The sequence below is a fragment of the Propithecus coquereli genome, unplaced genomic scaffold, assembly GCF_000956105.1.
Source record: "Propithecus coquereli isolate 6110/MARCELLA unplaced genomic scaffold, Pcoq_1.0 Scaffold164, whole genome shotgun sequence".
NCBI lineage: Eukaryota > Metazoa > Chordata > Mammalia > Primates > Indriidae > Propithecus > Propithecus coquereli.
Window position 1 is genome coordinate 4,624,718 of NW_012140969.1, and position 15,939 is coordinate 4,640,656.

General features: G+C 60.2%; 3 protein-coding genes across 4 annotated transcripts in view; 1 reads left to right on the forward strand and 2 right to left on the reverse strand.

Moving 5' to 3' along the window:
• Positions 1-7,060, forward strand: part of ADGRE5 (adhesion G protein-coupled receptor E5) — a 19,062-nt gene extending 12,002 nt beyond the window's left edge. Inside the window, exons 5-18 of the mRNA XM_012641397.1 lie at positions 110-256; positions 380-426; positions 552-629; positions 1,959-2,136; positions 2,213-2,320; positions 2,527-2,750; positions 3,616-3,804; positions 4,705-4,896; positions 5,317-5,543; positions 5,680-5,746; positions 5,853-5,944; positions 6,030-6,198; positions 6,281-6,382; positions 6,471-7,060. Of these exons, the coding sequence (XP_012496851.1) occupies positions 110-256; positions 380-426; positions 552-629; positions 1,959-2,136; positions 2,213-2,320; positions 2,527-2,750; positions 3,616-3,804; positions 4,705-4,896; positions 5,317-5,543; positions 5,680-5,746; positions 5,853-5,944; positions 6,030-6,198; positions 6,281-6,382; positions 6,471-6,500 (1,850 nt within the window). The 3' untranslated portion in view covers positions 6,501-7,060. The remainder of the gene's footprint in view (positions 1-109; positions 257-379; positions 427-551; positions 630-1,958; positions 2,137-2,212; positions 2,321-2,526; positions 2,751-3,615; positions 3,805-4,704; positions 4,897-5,316; positions 5,544-5,679; positions 5,747-5,852; positions 5,945-6,029; positions 6,199-6,280; positions 6,383-6,470) is intronic.
• Positions 7,061-7,182: 122 nt separating this feature from the next.
• The window catches only part of LOC105807895 (ATP-dependent RNA helicase DDX39A), a 15,277-nt gene continuing 6,520 nt past the window's right edge, over positions 7,183-15,939 (reverse strand). For both annotated transcript variants that reach the window (XM_012641398.1, XM_012641399.1), the window contains exons 4-11: positions 10,009-10,101; positions 9,436-9,619; positions 8,605-8,723; positions 8,103-8,234; positions 7,900-8,009; positions 7,666-7,810; positions 7,425-7,572; positions 7,183-7,328 (exon numbers count right to left, since the gene is read on the reverse strand). In XM_012641398.1, coding sequence (XP_012496852.1) covers positions 7,312-7,328; positions 7,425-7,572; positions 7,666-7,810; positions 7,900-8,009; positions 8,103-8,234; positions 8,605-8,723; positions 9,436-9,619; positions 10,009-10,101 — 948 coding nt within the window. In that variant the 3' untranslated portion in view covers positions 7,183-7,311. The remainder of the gene's footprint in view (positions 7,329-7,424; positions 7,573-7,665; positions 7,811-7,899; positions 8,010-8,102; positions 8,235-8,604; positions 8,724-9,435; positions 9,620-10,008; positions 10,102-15,939) is intronic.
• Positions 13,592-15,899, reverse strand: LOC105807897 (ATP-dependent RNA helicase DDX39A-like). The gene is made up of 8 exons (XM_012641400.1): positions 15,845-15,899; positions 15,343-15,402; positions 15,014-15,132; positions 14,512-14,643; positions 14,309-14,418; positions 14,075-14,219; positions 13,834-13,981; positions 13,592-13,737 (listed from the first exon to the last, which is right to left on the reverse strand). The coding sequence occupies exons 3-8, from the start codon at positions 15,128-15,130 to the stop codon at positions 13,721-13,723; spliced, it is 669 nt and encodes a 222-aa protein (XP_012496854.1). The 5' UTR covers positions 15,131-15,132; positions 15,343-15,402; positions 15,845-15,899; the 3' UTR covers positions 13,592-13,720.

A 15,939-nucleotide genomic window follows, 5' to 3' on the forward strand; every position in this document is an offset into this window, starting at 1 on the left:
CCTCTCCAGGGGGGCACTCACACCGGGAAGAGTGAGGTGGGGATGCGGACAAGAGAGGGGACCCTCTCGGGGCTGGGACAGGGCCTGACCCCCTTCTTTGGGTCCCCAGATGTGGACGAGTGCAGCTCCGGGCAGCATCGCTGCCACCCGTCCACCGTGTGCACCAACACCGTGGGATCGTACAGGTGCCGCTGCCGCCCAGGCTGGAAGCCCAAACCTGGGCTCCCGAATAACCAGAACATCACTGTCTGTGAAGGTGGGTTCTGACCTGCCCTTGGAACCTCCCCCGCCCCAACACACACAGACACACACACACACACACACACACACACACACACACTCTCGCACGCCTAACGAGCCGCCGTGCTGTTCCCTGCAGAGACGCCCTTTACCAACTGGACCCCGCCTCCGGGCATCCACAGCCGGGTGAGTGGCCCCAGCGGGGACCAGGAGGCAGGGAACCCCTGTGCAGCTTGAAGCATCCGCTCCCCGCCCTGTGCTTCCCACTCCCCCTCAAAGCTCTCTGACGTCCTCGCCTCCCCTCCCCCCAGACTCTTTCCCGCTTCTTCGACAAAGTCCAGGATCTGGGTAAAGACTTCAAGCCGGACTCGGCCAAGGACACCATCCAGGTAAGGTCAGGGCCCTGGGGGACCCCAGGACGGTGTAGAGGGTACTAGAGGGGGTGCCTCAATGTGGCTGGAGAGTGCTCAACCAGTGCAGGGGCCTCTGGCCAGAGACACACGTGCACACAGCATACACACAACCACACAGTAGATGCCCATTACACCCCACCAGACGCGCCACACACACACACACACACACACACACACACACACACACACACACAAGGGTATAATGGCAACAGAGCGGAACAATTAAAAACCTAGAGTCGGGGCCACAAGAGCTCACTGTGTGACCTCAGGCAAGTGACCCCCTTCTTGGGCCTCAGTTTCCCCATCGGTTACACAGGCATGAAAATGGTTCCTGCTATAGTCGTTGTGAAGTTTAAATAAACTAATAGTAGGAAGACTCAAAGAACAGTGCCTGGCAGAGTAAGCCTTATATAGTTTTCACCTGCGTGCTTAGCCCAGTAGAAAAATAACGTGAGCTATTTAACATCATTTTAACTTTTTCAATAGCTACATTTTTAAAAAGGTAAAAATAAACAAGTGAAACCCAATGTTAACATTTTATTTAGGCCGGCACAGTGTCTCATGCCTGTAATCCCAGCACTTTGGGAGGCTGAGGTGGGAGGATTGCTTGAGGCCAGGAGTTCAAGACCAGCCTGGGCAACATAGTGAGACCCTGTCTTTATAAAAAAAAATTTAAAAATTAGCCAGACCTAGCAGCACACGCCTGTAGTCCCACCTACTCAGGAGGCTGAGGCAGGAGGATCGTTTGAGCCTAGGAGTTCGAGGCTGCAGTGAGCTACGATTGCACCACTGCACTCCAGCCTGAGCGACAGAGTGAGACCCTGTCTTTAAAAAAGAAAGAAAGAAAGAAAAAAGAATAAAGAAGATTGTCTTTAACCCAATAGATCCAAAATATTAACCATTCCAACATGGGTCATAAAAAAAAAAAAGCTGAGATATTTTGATACTCTGTAGTCTTTTTGTTGAACTAAGTCTTTGAAATCCGATGCATATTTCAAACTTTAGAGCTGCTTCAGCTGCATGGCAAGTGCCGCAGCCGGACAGTGACAAATCAGAACAGAGCCCGGCAGGCAGCCTGTGCCCAATCAGAGGACTGGGGCCGAGCCCGGCTGTTGCGATTCACACGCGCACGCGGGATCGCGTGTACTCCATCCCTGTACTTGTTTTCTGGCCACTGCATCATCTCAATGATTCCCTGGTGCCTGTGGTTCTCAAATGTGTCCTCCGGCGGGGGGTGAGACCCGGGTCCTTCAGGCAGCCCCTGTGGCCCAGTGACCTAGTGGCTTTGTCACCCACCACCGCCAGAAGCTCATCGAGTTGGTGGACGAGCTGATGGAAGACCGTGGGGATATGGACGACCTGGCCCCTCCCGTCCGGCACTGCATAGCCACCCATCTGCTCTCGGGCCTCGAAGACGTCCTGAGGGCCCTGGCCAAGACCATGCCTGAAGAGCCCGTCACCTACCGTTCCCCCTCGGGCACAGGTGAGGCCTCATCCTATCCCAGCCCCAGGCCTCCACCTGTATCTAGTGTCCTCAATTTTTGCCCCTCTCTCTTCAGAGCTGTCCCTGGTAATCCAGGAGCAGGGGAACAAGAATGTCACCATGGGTCAGAGCCACGCACGGATGCTGCTGAACTGGGCTGTAGCAGCGAGAGCCGGGGACCCGGGTAACAGCAGCGGTCCGCAGCGGGGTACCGGTGGGAGAGGGGAAGGGAGCAGCTGGGATGGGGCCAGGGTAAGGTTCAGATTACGGGACAACTGATAACTGCGCCATCGGGAGGGATTCCAGGCATCGTAGCAGATTGGCCGAGCCTGAATTGGGACATCTTGGGAGGGAGGGCGGGAGGAGGCAGCAAGTGTGTCTGTCCCCCAGGCCCCAGTGTGGCAGGCATCTTCTCCAGCCAGAACATGGAGGAACTGCTGGCCAACGCCTCCTTGGACCTGGAGCCCGAGAAGCAAGCCCAGCTGGAAGAGATCCATGAAGGTCCCGTCCACGGCGCCCAGGTCAGGATCCTCTCAGCCGTGAACTCTGTCTTTCTGAGCAACACCAACACTGAGAAACTGGCCTCTCCCATCACTTTCGCCTTCTCCCACACGGTGAGTCCTCATGTGGGGAGAGGGAATCCACCCTCCTGCTCACCCCAGAGCCAAGGTCTCCATTTCCCCACCTCTGCCCACACTCTGCCCCTTCCTCAAATACGCCTCAGGGCCTTTGCACCTGCTGTGTGTGCCCTCTGCCTGGGATGCTCTTCCTCGACATGACTCAGTTCTTTATCTGCCTCCAGCCTTCTCATTTGGGCCTTCCCTGACTCTATGTAAAATGACAACCTAGGCTGGGAGCAGTGGCTCACACCTGTAATCACAGAACATTGGGAGGCCGAGGTGGGAGGATCACTTGAGGCCAGGGGTTTGAGATCAGCCTGGGCAACATAACAAGACCCCATCTCTACACTGGGCAAGTTAGACTACACTAGCCAGGTGTGGTGGCATGTGCCTGTAGTCCCAGCTACTTGGGAGGCTAAGGCAAAAGGACTGCTTGAGCCCAGGAGCCCAGAAGTTGGAGGCTGCAATGAGCTATGATGACACCACTGCACCCTAGCCTGGGTGACAGAGCAATATCCTATCTCTGAAAAAAAAGACAACCTGTACTCATTCCCTACCTTTCACCTGTACCGTTTCATCTTTTTAATAGTCCCCATGGCAACTGTTACCTTCTAACACACTGTCTAGGTTATTTATTTATTAGCTTTATGATTTATTTTACCCCCACCCCCAACTTGCACGTCAGCCCCTCAAGCGCAGGGACTTGTGACTGCCCCTGTTCACTGCTGTGTCCCCAAACCTGCTATATACAGTAGGTGCTCAGTAAATACTCACCCAGTGAAAAGCAGCCCTCCTCAGGCTCAGCCCAATCCCAGGCCCCAAGTGTGGGCTCCGGGCCAACCTCTTGGACCACCCCCAGCACCCACAGCACAAGACGCCTGGGAGTAGGGAGGAGCTCATCTGTGCCTTCTGGAAGAGTGACAGCCACAGAAGTAGACACTGGGCCACCACAGGCTGCCGGATGTTGGGCAGCCAGAATGGCAGCACCACCTGCCAATGCAGCCACCTGAGCAGCTTTGCCATCCTCATGGCACACTACGACGTGCAGGTGAGCAGGGAGATCCGCTCTCAACAGCCCACAGGTGGCCAGTTCAGCTTAGGTGACCAGACAGTCAGCTGGTTCTCCAAGGTGTGGTCCAACTGGTTTCTCAAATGTGTCTGTACGGTTGCACAGCCCAGGTGGCCCCAAGCCCCTCCCCTAAGACCCAGCAACTAAACGGTGAGGCCTGGCACTGCAGGCCCTGCCGCAGCCAGTGCCCCTCTTCCTGCCTGCCCCACACCAATTGCAAAATATCTTTAAAAGCTTCCCATGTAGGACATTCCAAGGGAGCACAACTTTCTGTATGTGGCCTCAGTAGGATCCGTAGATAAGCTGGGCCATGTTGGATAACTGGAATTAGCCAGGCAGAGTAGGAGAGGCTGGTGGCCCAGGCCAAAGGCCCGGCAAGCACCAAATTGTGAGATCCCGGCCAAGCGCAGTGGCTCACATCTGTAATCCTAGTGCTTTGGGAGGCCGAGGCAGAAGGATCGCTTGAGACCAGGAGTTCAGTTGGAGAAGAGCCTGAGCAAGAGTGAGATCCCATCTCTACAAAAATAAAATAAAAATTAGCTGGACGTGGTGGCGCGTGCCTGTAGTCCCAGCTACTGCGGAGGCTGAGGCAGGAGGATCACTTAAGCCCAGGAGTTTGAGGTTGCAGTGAGCTGTGATTGCGCCACTGCACTCCAGCCTGGGGAACAGAGTGAGATCCTGTCTCAAAAAAAAGAATAACAAAGAAATGTGAGGTCCCTATCCCATACCTGCCAGCTGACAGGTGTAGCCAGGTGTAGGGGGGCAAGGGAGGAGGCTGGAGAAGTGGGCCCATCAGAGTGTTGGTAAAGCGGGACCGCAAGGAGGGCAGGAAGGCCTCAGGGTCCTCACGGAACCCTGCCCACCGCATCCTGCCCCTAGGACTGGAAGCTGGCCCTGATCACCAAGGTGGGACTGGCGCTGTCGCTGGTCTGTTTGCTGCTGTGCATTCTCACCTTCCTGCTGGTGCGGCCCATCCAGGGCTCGCGCACCACCATACACCTGCACCTGTGCATCTGCCTCTTCGTGGGCTCCGCCATCTTCCTGGCGGGCATCGAGAACCAAAGTGACGAGGTAAGGCCCCGCCCCGCCCCGCCCTCACCTGAGCGCTAAATCGGCAAGGCCCCGGAGGAGGTTAGCCCCGCCCACTTCCGGGGCTCGGTCAGAGAGGCGGGCCCTGGAGGCACGTGGCTCCGCCCCTGCCCGGGATCTGGCCCCGCCCACCGAGGTGGTGTGCCTCTTTAAGGGGCGCCGGCTTTGGAGATGCATGGCCACGCCCCGACCCCACGCTCATCCCCGCTATGGGCGTCGTGGGGGGGCGTGCCCTGGAAGAGCCTGGCTCCGCCCCAGCACCGCCCACCCTCCAGGCTGTGGCCCCGCCCACTCTCCTCCAGGCCCCCGCCCTCCCCGGGGACTCTGGCAGAGGACTGGCTCCGGCGGTGTGTGCCCCGCCCCGCGCTGACGTCGCCCTGCCCCTCCGTCCCCGCCCCGCAGGTGGGGCTGCGCTGCCGCCTGGTGGCCGGTCTGCTGCACTACTGCTTCCTGGCCGCCTTCTGCTGGATGAGCCTCGAAGGCCTGGAGCTCTACTTCCTCGTGGTGCGCGTGTTCCAGGGCCAGGGCCTCCGCACGCGCTGGCTCTGCCTGATCGGCTACGGCGTGCCCCTGCTCATCGTCGCCATCTCGGCGGCCTCCTATAGCGAGGGCTACGGCCGCACCAGCTTGTGAGTGTGGCACTAGGGGAGGGCCGGGTGCCAGGCCCCGGGGCACGCAGGCAGTGCCGCACACGTTGCCTCGCTGCCCTCCCGCTCCGTTCTGGGCCTCATCGGGCTCTGATGGGACCTCTCCCTTCCCTCCTAGCTGCTGGTTGTCCCTTAAGCATGGCTTCCTCTGGAGCTTCCTGGGACCCGTGATCTTCATCGTTTTGGTAACTGCCCACCCCCTACCCAAAGCCCGAGAGGCATGGCCCCTCACTGAGCCCTGCTAGATCATCTTTCCTGCCCTCTAATCCACCGTCTACGCTCCCCGCCCAGTGCAATGCTGTCATCTTCGTGACTACTGTCTGGAAGCTCGCTCAGAAGTTTTCTGAAATCAGTCCGGACATGAAGAAATTGAAGAAGGCCAGGTGAGAAGAGGGGCAGAAAGGGAGGACTTGGAGGTGGCGCTGGCAGCCGAGTGGGGCCCCCAGGCTCCAACTGCCCTCCTTGCAGGGTGCTGACCATCACCGCCATCGCCCAGCTCTTCGTGTTGGGCTGCACCTGGGCCTTCGGCCTGTTCCTCTTCAACCCACACAACTGGGTGCTCTCCTACCTCTTCACCATCCTCAACTGCGTGCAGGGCGTCTTCCTGTACTTGCTGCACTGCCTGCTCAACCGGAAGGTGGGACCTCCGGCGGGGCGTGGGCAGGTGGGAGGGTCCCGGGGCCTGATCCTTCCCTGACCCGCTGCTCCCTGGGCCGCAGGTGCGAGAAGAGTACCGGAAGTGGGCCTGCCTAATTGCTGGGAACAAGTACTCCGAGTTCGCCTCTTCCACATCTAACACAAGCCACCATCAGATGACTCGGGTAAGGGGCTGTGCCTGGCACCGGGAGTCTCAGGAAGGCACCGGCGCCCTGGCGGGGCTCAGGCCTCACAGGGCTCCTTTCTCTCCAGGGCCTCAGGCCGTCAGAGTCCGGCATGTGAGCCCAGCCTGGGAACCCGCAGTTCAGGCCACCCTAGCAGCTCCTGTGGCCTCAGCAGCTTTTGCACATGCCGAAGACCGTCCTCTCCTCTCCTCCCACTCTGCTCCCCCGACTGTGTGCGCCACAGAGACAGGGCAGCAGCTGTACTCTGGCACCGAACTCCACAACGCCCAGGGAGGTGGAAAGTCAGAGCCGCTGGTCCTGCTTCTGGCTGCCTCTTTGCCCCAACCCAGCTGTGCCCCAGGGTGGGACAGGTGCTGACCCAGGGCTGCAGCCCATCGCCCTGGTACGTGCAGCCAGTACTGGGGACAGACTGAGGGCTCTTGCCCAGCCTGGCCTTTTCCTCTCATCTGTCTTTGCTGCAGACCAGGCAAGGCCACTGGGGTTCAACTCCCCCTCTTTAAGTTAAGACTGATGTCAGAGGCCAGGGCAGAGCCCCTGCCCGAGGCTCACGGTACAGAGGCCTGCCTGCCCCGGGCAGCGGGTCTCACTGTTTTGAAGGTTGTGGATGTTGTGTACATTGTTTTTATCTGTATGAATCTTTCGATGTTGACACTTAAAATTAAATAACACATGCATAAAGAAGGCGGCCTTGCTTGCTGGTGGGAGTCTGCTGGCCAGGCTTGTGGTGTCCATGAAATGCCGAGAGACAACCAAGAAACAGATGGGATGGGAGCCAGGCTTCCATAATACATATTTATTCTTACACAAATCTACAGCTTTTGAACAAAAAACAGAAAGAGGCCCATCTGGCGCCTAGAAAGAAGACATGAAGCAACACGTGGGCGGCTGCAGGCCGTCGAGGCAGGTGGTTACCGGCTCTGCTCAACTGCAAGACAAACGGGAGGCCAGCGAGTGAGGGGCACGGCACGGGAGGGGTCCTCCGCCCCAGACCCGAGGCCCCCAACCTGCCCAGGCCACTTACTGTATGTGGAAATGTCAATTTCCTCTGGAAGTTCTGCCACATTCACTTCAAACCGGTCCTGGACGTCATTGAGGATTTTGGCATCGTTCTCGTCAGACACGAAAGTGATGGCCAGGCCTTTGGTGCCAAAGCGACCTGCACGGGCCACCTGCAGGAAGACGGGATCAGGGTCAGCCCACAGATCTGAAGGAAAGGCTGCCCGGGTGCCACCCCAGGAAGGGGAACCCGTGGGGCCCCTCACCCGGTGCAGGTAGGTGTCTGAGTCCTCGGGCATATCATAGTTGAAGACGATGTTGACTCGCTCAATATCCATCCCCCGGCCAAACAGATTGGTGGCCACCAGGATCCGCCGCTGGAAATCCTTGAACTGCTGATAGCGTGACAGGCTGGGGTGCAGGAGAAACAAGTGGAGGCCATCAGATACTGGGTTCCTGGGTGGCGCTCCCTGTGGCCTTCGTGGGTGGCGTGCACTCACCGCTCCTCCTGGGCCATGCCGCGGTGGATGGCGATGGCCGGGAAGTTCTGCTCCACGAGGAGCTGGGCCAGGGCCATGCAGCGCTGCACTGACTTGACGAAGATGACCACCTAGAGGGAAGAGTGGCAGTCAGGGCTAGTCTCCTGAGGCCCACCAGCCTCCCCAGGGCCCAGAACCCTGGGACAGGCCAACGGAAGCGTCACCTGGTTAAACTCTAGCACGTCCAGCAGATCAAAGAGCTTGCGGTTCTTCTCGCTGTCCTTGAGCTTGACGTAGTACTGCTGCAGCCCGTGCAGCGTGAGCTTGGTCTCGTCATCCACAAATACCTCCATGGGCTGTGTGGGGAGGGAGGTGGGGAGGGGCGAGCAGGACTCACTCTGGGCATCTCAGCTGCCCAGAACCTTCCAGTGAGGATTCCTCTGTTCGATGCGTCCCAGAGGGCCTGCTGCACCCAACCTCAGTAAGGATCTTACTACAAAAGCTGGAGGTCAGCTCTGGTCTGTCTCAGGTGTGGACCAAGCTTGACTTCCAGTTTGACAACACTGAGAGGGAGGAAGGAAAGAGGCTCGGCCAGCCTCCCAGCATCCTTTGTGCCGTGTGCACGGTGTGGGTGTCCTGGGGCGGCCCCAAGCCCCTGGGGAGGGCCAAAGCTGCTGCGCTGAGGTCTCGGCCACTGTGGGTGGGCCGGGGTCTTGCCCTACTCACATCCTGCATGAACTTCCTGCAGACGGGGCGGATCTCCTTGCTCAGGGTGGCGCTGAACATCATGCACTGCTTCTCATGGGGCGTCAGGCGGAAGATCTCCTGCACGTCCCGCCGCATGTCTGGGTGGGGAGGGCAAGAAACAGGTGGGCGTGAGCGTCTGCCAGAGCACGACCCCCACCCCAGACCAGACCCAGACCGCTCCCGACCTGTGCCAGGGAGCCAGTGGCGCCATGACGAGGGAGTGGAGGGAGGGGTGAGTCCCAGGTGCCTGAGGGGCTGGACTCGGGGGCAAGCCAGCGCAGGCGCAGGAGGAGCTGCAATCCACTTACACGCTGCCAGCGCTGAGCAGCCGTGCCATGCGCCTCGAGCCGCACTTCAGGGAGGGGAGCCTGAGGCAGAGATAGCCGCTGGGGTGAGAGCTGTAGCTGCCTCCCAGGACAAAGCCCATCTCCCACCGGCCCTGCCGGGGCTCACTGAGGGCAGGCAGGGGCCTCAAACTAACCCAGCGGGCAGTGGAAGCCATGATACTCCTACAGGTGTGTGCGTGTATGCCTTTATGTCCAGGCAGGGACAGCAGCTCACGTGGGCCCTGTGGTCCCATTCAGTTGGGCTCAGGAGCAGCACGTCCCGCTCTGCTGACACTAGAAGGTTCCCTAAGATCACTCACAGGAGACTTATGTGCCAGCCACCCACGAGACCCTCTCTAGGAGCCTTTGGCCTGCTCAGTCAGGGCCCGCCTAGACGCTGGCTCTGACATCAGGGGCTGTGTGGGGAGGGGAGTGTGTGCTGGGCGGGCCTGGGCAGCCCCACAGGCCCAGCGGGGACACTCACCCAGCTGCTCCAGCATCTTGTCACACTCGTCCAGCACAAAGTGCTTCACGTTCTTCAGGTTGAGGCTCCTGTTCCGCACCAGTGCCAGGATCCGGCCTGGGGTCCCCACCACGACATGGGGACAGTTCTTCTTTAACACCTCTTCATCCTTCTTAATGCAGAGACCACCGAAGAACACAGACACCTACGGGGATTGGGAGAAGTTGCTTCTAGTTGTCCGGGGGCTGCACACTCGCACCCTACTCTGTACTGGTGCCCAGTCCACGGGCCCAGCAGCCCCCCGAGGGTGTCCAATAGCCAGCCCTGGCACCTCAGAACAGAAGGCCTGAGGGACAGAGGCAGGCCTGAGAGCCTGCCAGGGCGTCAGTGCAAGGCAGCCGCGGGCCGGGACCGGTGCAGGCCCCTGGGAATCATGCATAATTCATCAGGCTTTTAAGGAGCATAAACCACCGCAAACCTCAAAGGCAGCTGCCGCCGCCAAACTTAGTAAATGCTGGATGGGGCCAGAGCCGAGGCCAGAGAGGCTGCAGGAGACCGCACAGCGCCCGGCCCGGCGCAGTGCGAGGGTCTCACCTTGACGCTGGGCATGTACTTGGAGAAGCGCTCGTACTCCTTGCTGATCTGGAAGGCCAGCTCCCTCGTGTGGCACATGGCCAGAACTGCCACCTGTGGAGTGGCAGGAGAAAGGTCCTTTAAGGCACTGTCCTAAACCCTCCCCGGCCAGAGCTCACGCTGGCACTCCCTTCCCTTGAAGGCCCACACCCGTCTGGACCCTCCCCAACAAGAGCGCCCACCACACTGCTCCTCACACCACAGGCCGTTTGAACACCTGGTCCAAATTCCTGCACCTTGCCCGCCCCTCGCTTGCTACACCCTCTCACTGCTGCCGAGGCCACGTCTCCTGACACCAGGACCTACACTGAGGCCAGGACAGAAAATGGCTAAGGTCAGACCCAGCCTGCCCTGATGACGTGGGCCCCACGCTCTAACGGCTTCCCAAGTCTCCACTCTTGCGCTGTCCCTGCGCTCCCGCCCATGCCGCCAAACATTATGACCACAGCACAGCCTTCCACGAAGTCCTCATCCTTCACAATTTGCCCTGAGAAAAGCAAGGCCCATGCACCAACGAGGCTGTGCACCTCAGTGTGTTTCTTAAGAGCAAAACATTCAGGCCGGGCGTGGTGGCTCACGCCTGTAATCCCAGCACTCTGGGAGGCTGAGGTGGGAGGATCACTGGAGCTCAGGAGTTTGAGACCAGCCTGAGCAAGAGCGAGACCCCGTCTCTATTAAAAACAGAAAGAAATTAGCTGGACAACTAAAAATATATAGAAAAAATTAGCCGGGCATGGTGGCGCATGCCTGTAGTCCCAGCTACTCGGGAGGCTGAGGCAGGAGGATCACTTAAGCCCAGGAGTTTGAGGTTGCAGTGAGCTGTGATTGCGCCACTGCACTCCAGCCTGGGGAACAGAGTGAGATCCTGTCTCAAAAAAAAGAATAACAAAGAAATGTGAGGTCCCTATCCCATACCTGCCAGCTGACAGGTGTAGCCAGGTGTAGGGGGGCAAGGGAGGAGGCTGGAGAAGTGGGCCCATCAGAGTGTTGGTAAAGCGGGACCGCAAGGAGGGCAGGAAGGCCTCAGGGTCCTCACGGAACCCTGCCCACCGCATCCTGCCCCTAGGACTGGAAGCTGGCCCTGATCACCAAGGTGGGACTGGCGCTGTCGCTGGTCTGTTTGCTGCTGTGCATTCTCACCTTCCTGCTGGTGCGGCCCATCCAGGGCTCGCGCACCACCATACACCTGCACCTGTGCATCTGCCTCTTCGTGGGCTCCGCCATCTTCCTGGCGGGCATCGAGAACCAAAGTGACGAGGTAAGGCCCCGCCCCGCCCCGCCCTCACCTGAGCGCTAAATCGGCAAGGCCCCGGAGGAGGTTAGCCCCGCCCACTTCCGGGGCTCGGTCAGAGAGGCGGGCCCTGGAGGCACGTGGCTCCGCCCCTGCCCGGGATCTGGCCCCGCCCACCGAGGTGGTGTGCCTCTTTAAGGGGCGCCGGCTTTGGAGATGCATGGCCACGCCCCGACCCCACGCTCATCCCCGCTATGGGCGTCGTGGGGGGGCGTGCCCTGGAAGAGCCTGGCTCCGCCCCAGCACCGCCCACCCTCCAGGCTGTGGCCCCGCCCACTCTCCTCCAGGCCCCCGCCCTCCCCGGGGACTCTGGCAGAGGACTGGCTCCGGCGGTGTGTGCCCCGCCCCGCGCTGACGTCGCCCTGCCCCTCCGTCCCCGCCCCGCAGGTGGGGCTGCGCTGCCGCCTGGTGGCCGGTCTGCTGCACTACTGCTTCCTGGCCGCCTTCTGCTGGATGAGCCTCGAAGGCCTGGAGCTCTACTTCCTCGTGGTGCGCGTGTTCCAGGGCCAGGGCCTCCGCACGCGCTGGCTCTGCCTGATCGGCTACGGCGTGCCCCTGCTCATCGTCGCCATCTCGGCGGCCTCCTATAGCGAGGGCTACGGCCGCACCAGCTTGTGAGTGTGGCACTAGGGGAGGGCCGGGTGCCAGGCCCCGGGGCACGCAGGCAGTGCCGCACACGTTGCCTCGCTGCCCTCCCGCTCCGTTCTGGGCCTCATCGGGCGCTGATGGGACCTCTCCCTTCCCTCCTAGCTGCTGGTTGTCCCTTAAGCATGGCTTCCTCTGGAGCTTCCTGGGACCCGTGATCTTCATCGTTTTGGTAACTGCCCACCCCCTACCCAAAGCCCGAGAGGCATGGCCCCTCACTGAGCCCTGCTAGATCATCTTTCCTGCCCTCTAATCCACCGTCTACGCTCCCCGCCCAGTGCAATGCTGTCATCTTCGTGACTACTGTCTGGAAGCTCGCTCAGAAGTTTTCTGAAATCAGTCCGGACATGAAGAAATTGAAGAAGGCCAGGTGAGAAGAGGGGCAGAAAGGGAGGACTTGGAGGTGGCGCTGGCAGCCGAGTGGGGCCCCCAGGCTCCAACTGCCCTCCTTGCAGGGTGCTGACCATCACCGCCATCGCCCAGCTCTTCGTGTTGGGCTGCACCTGGGCCTTCGGCCTGTTCCTCTTCAACCCACACAACTGGGTGCTCTCCTACCTCTTCACCATCCTCAACTGCGTGCAGGGCGTCTTCCTGTACTTGCTGCACTGCCTGCTCAACCGGAAGGTGGGACCTCCGGCGGGGCGTGGGCAGGTGGGAGGGTCCCGGGGCCTGATCCTTCCCTGACCCGCTGCTCCCTGGGCCGCAGGTGCGAGAAGAGTACCGGAAGTGGGCCTGCCTAATTGCTGGGAACAAGTACTCCGAGTTCGCCTCTTCCACATCTAACACAAGCCACCATCAGATGACTCGGGTAAGGGGCTGTGCCTGGCACCGGGAGTCTCAGGAAGGCACCGGCGCCCTGGCGGGGCTCAGGCCTCACAGGGCTCCTTTCTCTCCAGGGCCTCAGGCCGTCAGAGTCCGGCATGTGAGCCCAGCCTGGGAACCCGCAGTTCAGGCCACCCTAGCAGCTCCTGTGGCCTCAGCAGCTTTTGCACATGCCGAAGACCGTCCTCTCCTCTCCTCCCACTCTGCTCCCCCGACTGTGTGCGCCACAGAGACAGGGCAGCAGCTGTACTCTGGCACCGAACTCCACAACGCCCAGGGAGGTGGAAAGTCAGAGCCGCTGGTCCTGCTTCTGGCTGCCTCTTTGCCCCAACCCAGCTGTGCCCCAGGGTGGGACAGGTGCTGACCCAGGGCTGCAGCCCATCGCCCTGGTACGTGCAGCCAGTACTGGGGACAGACTGAGGGCTCTTGCCCAGCCTGGCCTTTTCCTCTCATCTGTCTTTGCTGCAGACCAGGCAAGGCCACTGGGGTTCAACTCCCCCTCTTTAAGTTAAGACTGATGTCAGAGGCCAGGGCAGAGCCCCTGCCCGAGGCTCACGGTACAGAGGCCTGCCTGCCCCGGGCAGCGGGTCTCACTGTTTTGAAGGTTGTGGATGTTGTGTACATTGTTTTTATCTGTATGAATCTTTCGATGTTGACACTTAAAATTAAATAACACATGCATAAAGAAGGCGGCCTTGCTTGCTGGTGGGAGTCTGCTGGCCAGGCTTGTGGTGTCCATGAAATGCCGAGAGACAACCAAGAAACAGATGGGATGGGAGCCAGGCTTCCATAATACATATTTATTCTTACACAAATCTACAGCTTTTGAACAAAAAACAGAAAGAGGCCCATCTGGCGCCTAGAAAGAAGACATGAAGCAACACGTGGGCGGCTGCAGGCCGTCGAGGCAGGTGGTTACCGGCTCTGCTCAACTGCAAGACAAACGGGAGGCCAGCGAGTGAGGGGCACGGCACGGGAGGGGTCCTCCGCCCCAGACCCGAGGCCCCCAACCTGCCCAGGCCACTTACTGTATGTGGAAATGTCAATTTCCTCTGGAAGTTCTGCCACATTCACTTCAAACCGGTCCTGGACGTCATTGAGGATTTTGGCATCGTTCTCGTCAGACACGAAAGTGATGGCCAGGCCTTTGGTGCCAAAGCGACCTGCACGGGCCACCTGCAGGAAGACGGGATCAGGGTCAGCCCACAGATCTGAAGGAAAGGCTGCCCGGGTGCCACCCCAGGAAGGGGAACCCGTGGGGCCCCTCACCCGGTGCAGGTAGGTGTCTGAGTCCTCGGGCATATCATAGTTGAAGACGATGTTGACTCGCTCAATATCCATCCCCCGGCCAAACAGATTGGTGGCCACCAGGATCCGCCGCTGGAAATCCTTGAACTGCTGATAGCGTGACAGGCTGGGGTGCAGGAGAAACAAGTGGAGGCCATCAGATACTGGGTTCCTGGGTGGCGCTCCCTGTGGCCTTCGTGGGTGGCGTGCACTCACCGCTCCTCCTGGGCCATGCCGCGGTGGATGGCGATGGCCGGGAAGTTCTGCTCCACGAGGAGCTGGGCCAGGGCCATGCAGCGCTGCACTGACTTGACGAAGATGACCACCTAGAGGGAAGAGTGGCAGTCAGGGCTAGTCTCCTGAGGCCCACCAGCCTCCCCAGGGCCCAGAACCCTGGGACAGGCCAACGGAAGCGTCACCTGGTTAAACTCTAGCACGTCCAGCAGATCAAAGAGCTTGCGGTTCTTCTCGCTGTCCTTGAGCTTGACGTAGTACTGCTGCAGCCCGTGCAGCGTGAGCTTGGTCTCGTCATCCACAAATACCTCCATGGGCTGTGTGGGGAGGGAGGTGGGGAGGGGCGAGCAGGACTCACTCTGGGCATCTCAGCTGCCCAGAACCTTCCAGTGAGGATTCCTCTGTTCGATGCGTCCCAGAGGGCCTGCTGCACCCAACCTCAGTAAGGATCTTACTACAAAAGCTGGAGGTCAGCTCTGGTCTGTCTCAGGTGTGGACCAAGCTTGACTTCCAGTTTGACAACACTGAGAGGGAGGAAGGAAAGAGGCTCGGCCAGCCTCCCAGCATCCTTTGTGCCGTGTGCACGGTGTGGGTGTCCTGGGGCGGCCCCAAGCCCCTGGGGAGGGCCAAAGCTGCTGCGCTGAGGTCTCGGCCACTGTGGGTGGGCCGGGGTCTTGCCCTACTCACATCCTGCATGAACTTCCTGCAGACGGGGCGGATCTCCTTGCTCAGGGTGGCGCTGAACATCATGCACTGCTTCTCATGGGGCGTCAGGCGGAAGATCTCCTGCACGTCCCGCCGCATGTCTGGGTGGGGAGGGCAAGAAACAGGTGGGCGTGAGCGTCTGCCAGAGCACGACCCCCACCCCAGACCAGACCCAGACCGCTCCCGACCTGTGCCAGGGAGCCAGTGGCGCCATGACGAGGGAGTGGAGGGAGGGGTGAGTCCCAGGTGCCTGAGGGGCTGGACTCGGGGGCAAGCCAGCGCAGGCGCAGGAGGAGCTGCAATCCACTTACACGCTGCCAGCGCTGAGCAGCCGTGCCATGCGCCTCGAGCCGCACTTCAGGGAGGGGAGCCTGAGGCAGAGATAGCCGCTGGGGTGAGAGCTGTAGCTGCCTCCCAGGACAAAGCCCATCTCCCACCGGCCCTGCCGGGGCTCACTGAGGGCAGGCAGGGGCCTCAAACTAACCCAGCGGGCAGTGGAAGCCATGATACTCCTACAGGTGTGTGCGTGTATGCCTTTATGTCCAGGCAGGGACAGCAGCTCACGTGGGCCCTGTGGTCCCATTCAGTTGGGCTCAGGAGCAGCACGTCCCGCTCTGCTGACACTAGAAGGTTCCCTAAGATCACTCACAGGAGACTTATGTGCCAGCCACCCACGAGACCCTCTCTAGGAGCCTTTGGCCTGCTCAGTCAGGGCCCGCCTAGACGCTGGCTCTGACATCAGGGGCTGTGTGGGGAGGGGAGTGTGTGCTGGGCGGGCCTGGGCAGCCCCACAGGCCCAGCGGGGACACTCACCCAGCTGCTCCAGCATCTTGTCACACTCGTCCAGCACAAAGTGCTTCACGTTCTTCAGGTTGAGGCTCCTGTTCCGCACCAGTGCCAGGATCCGG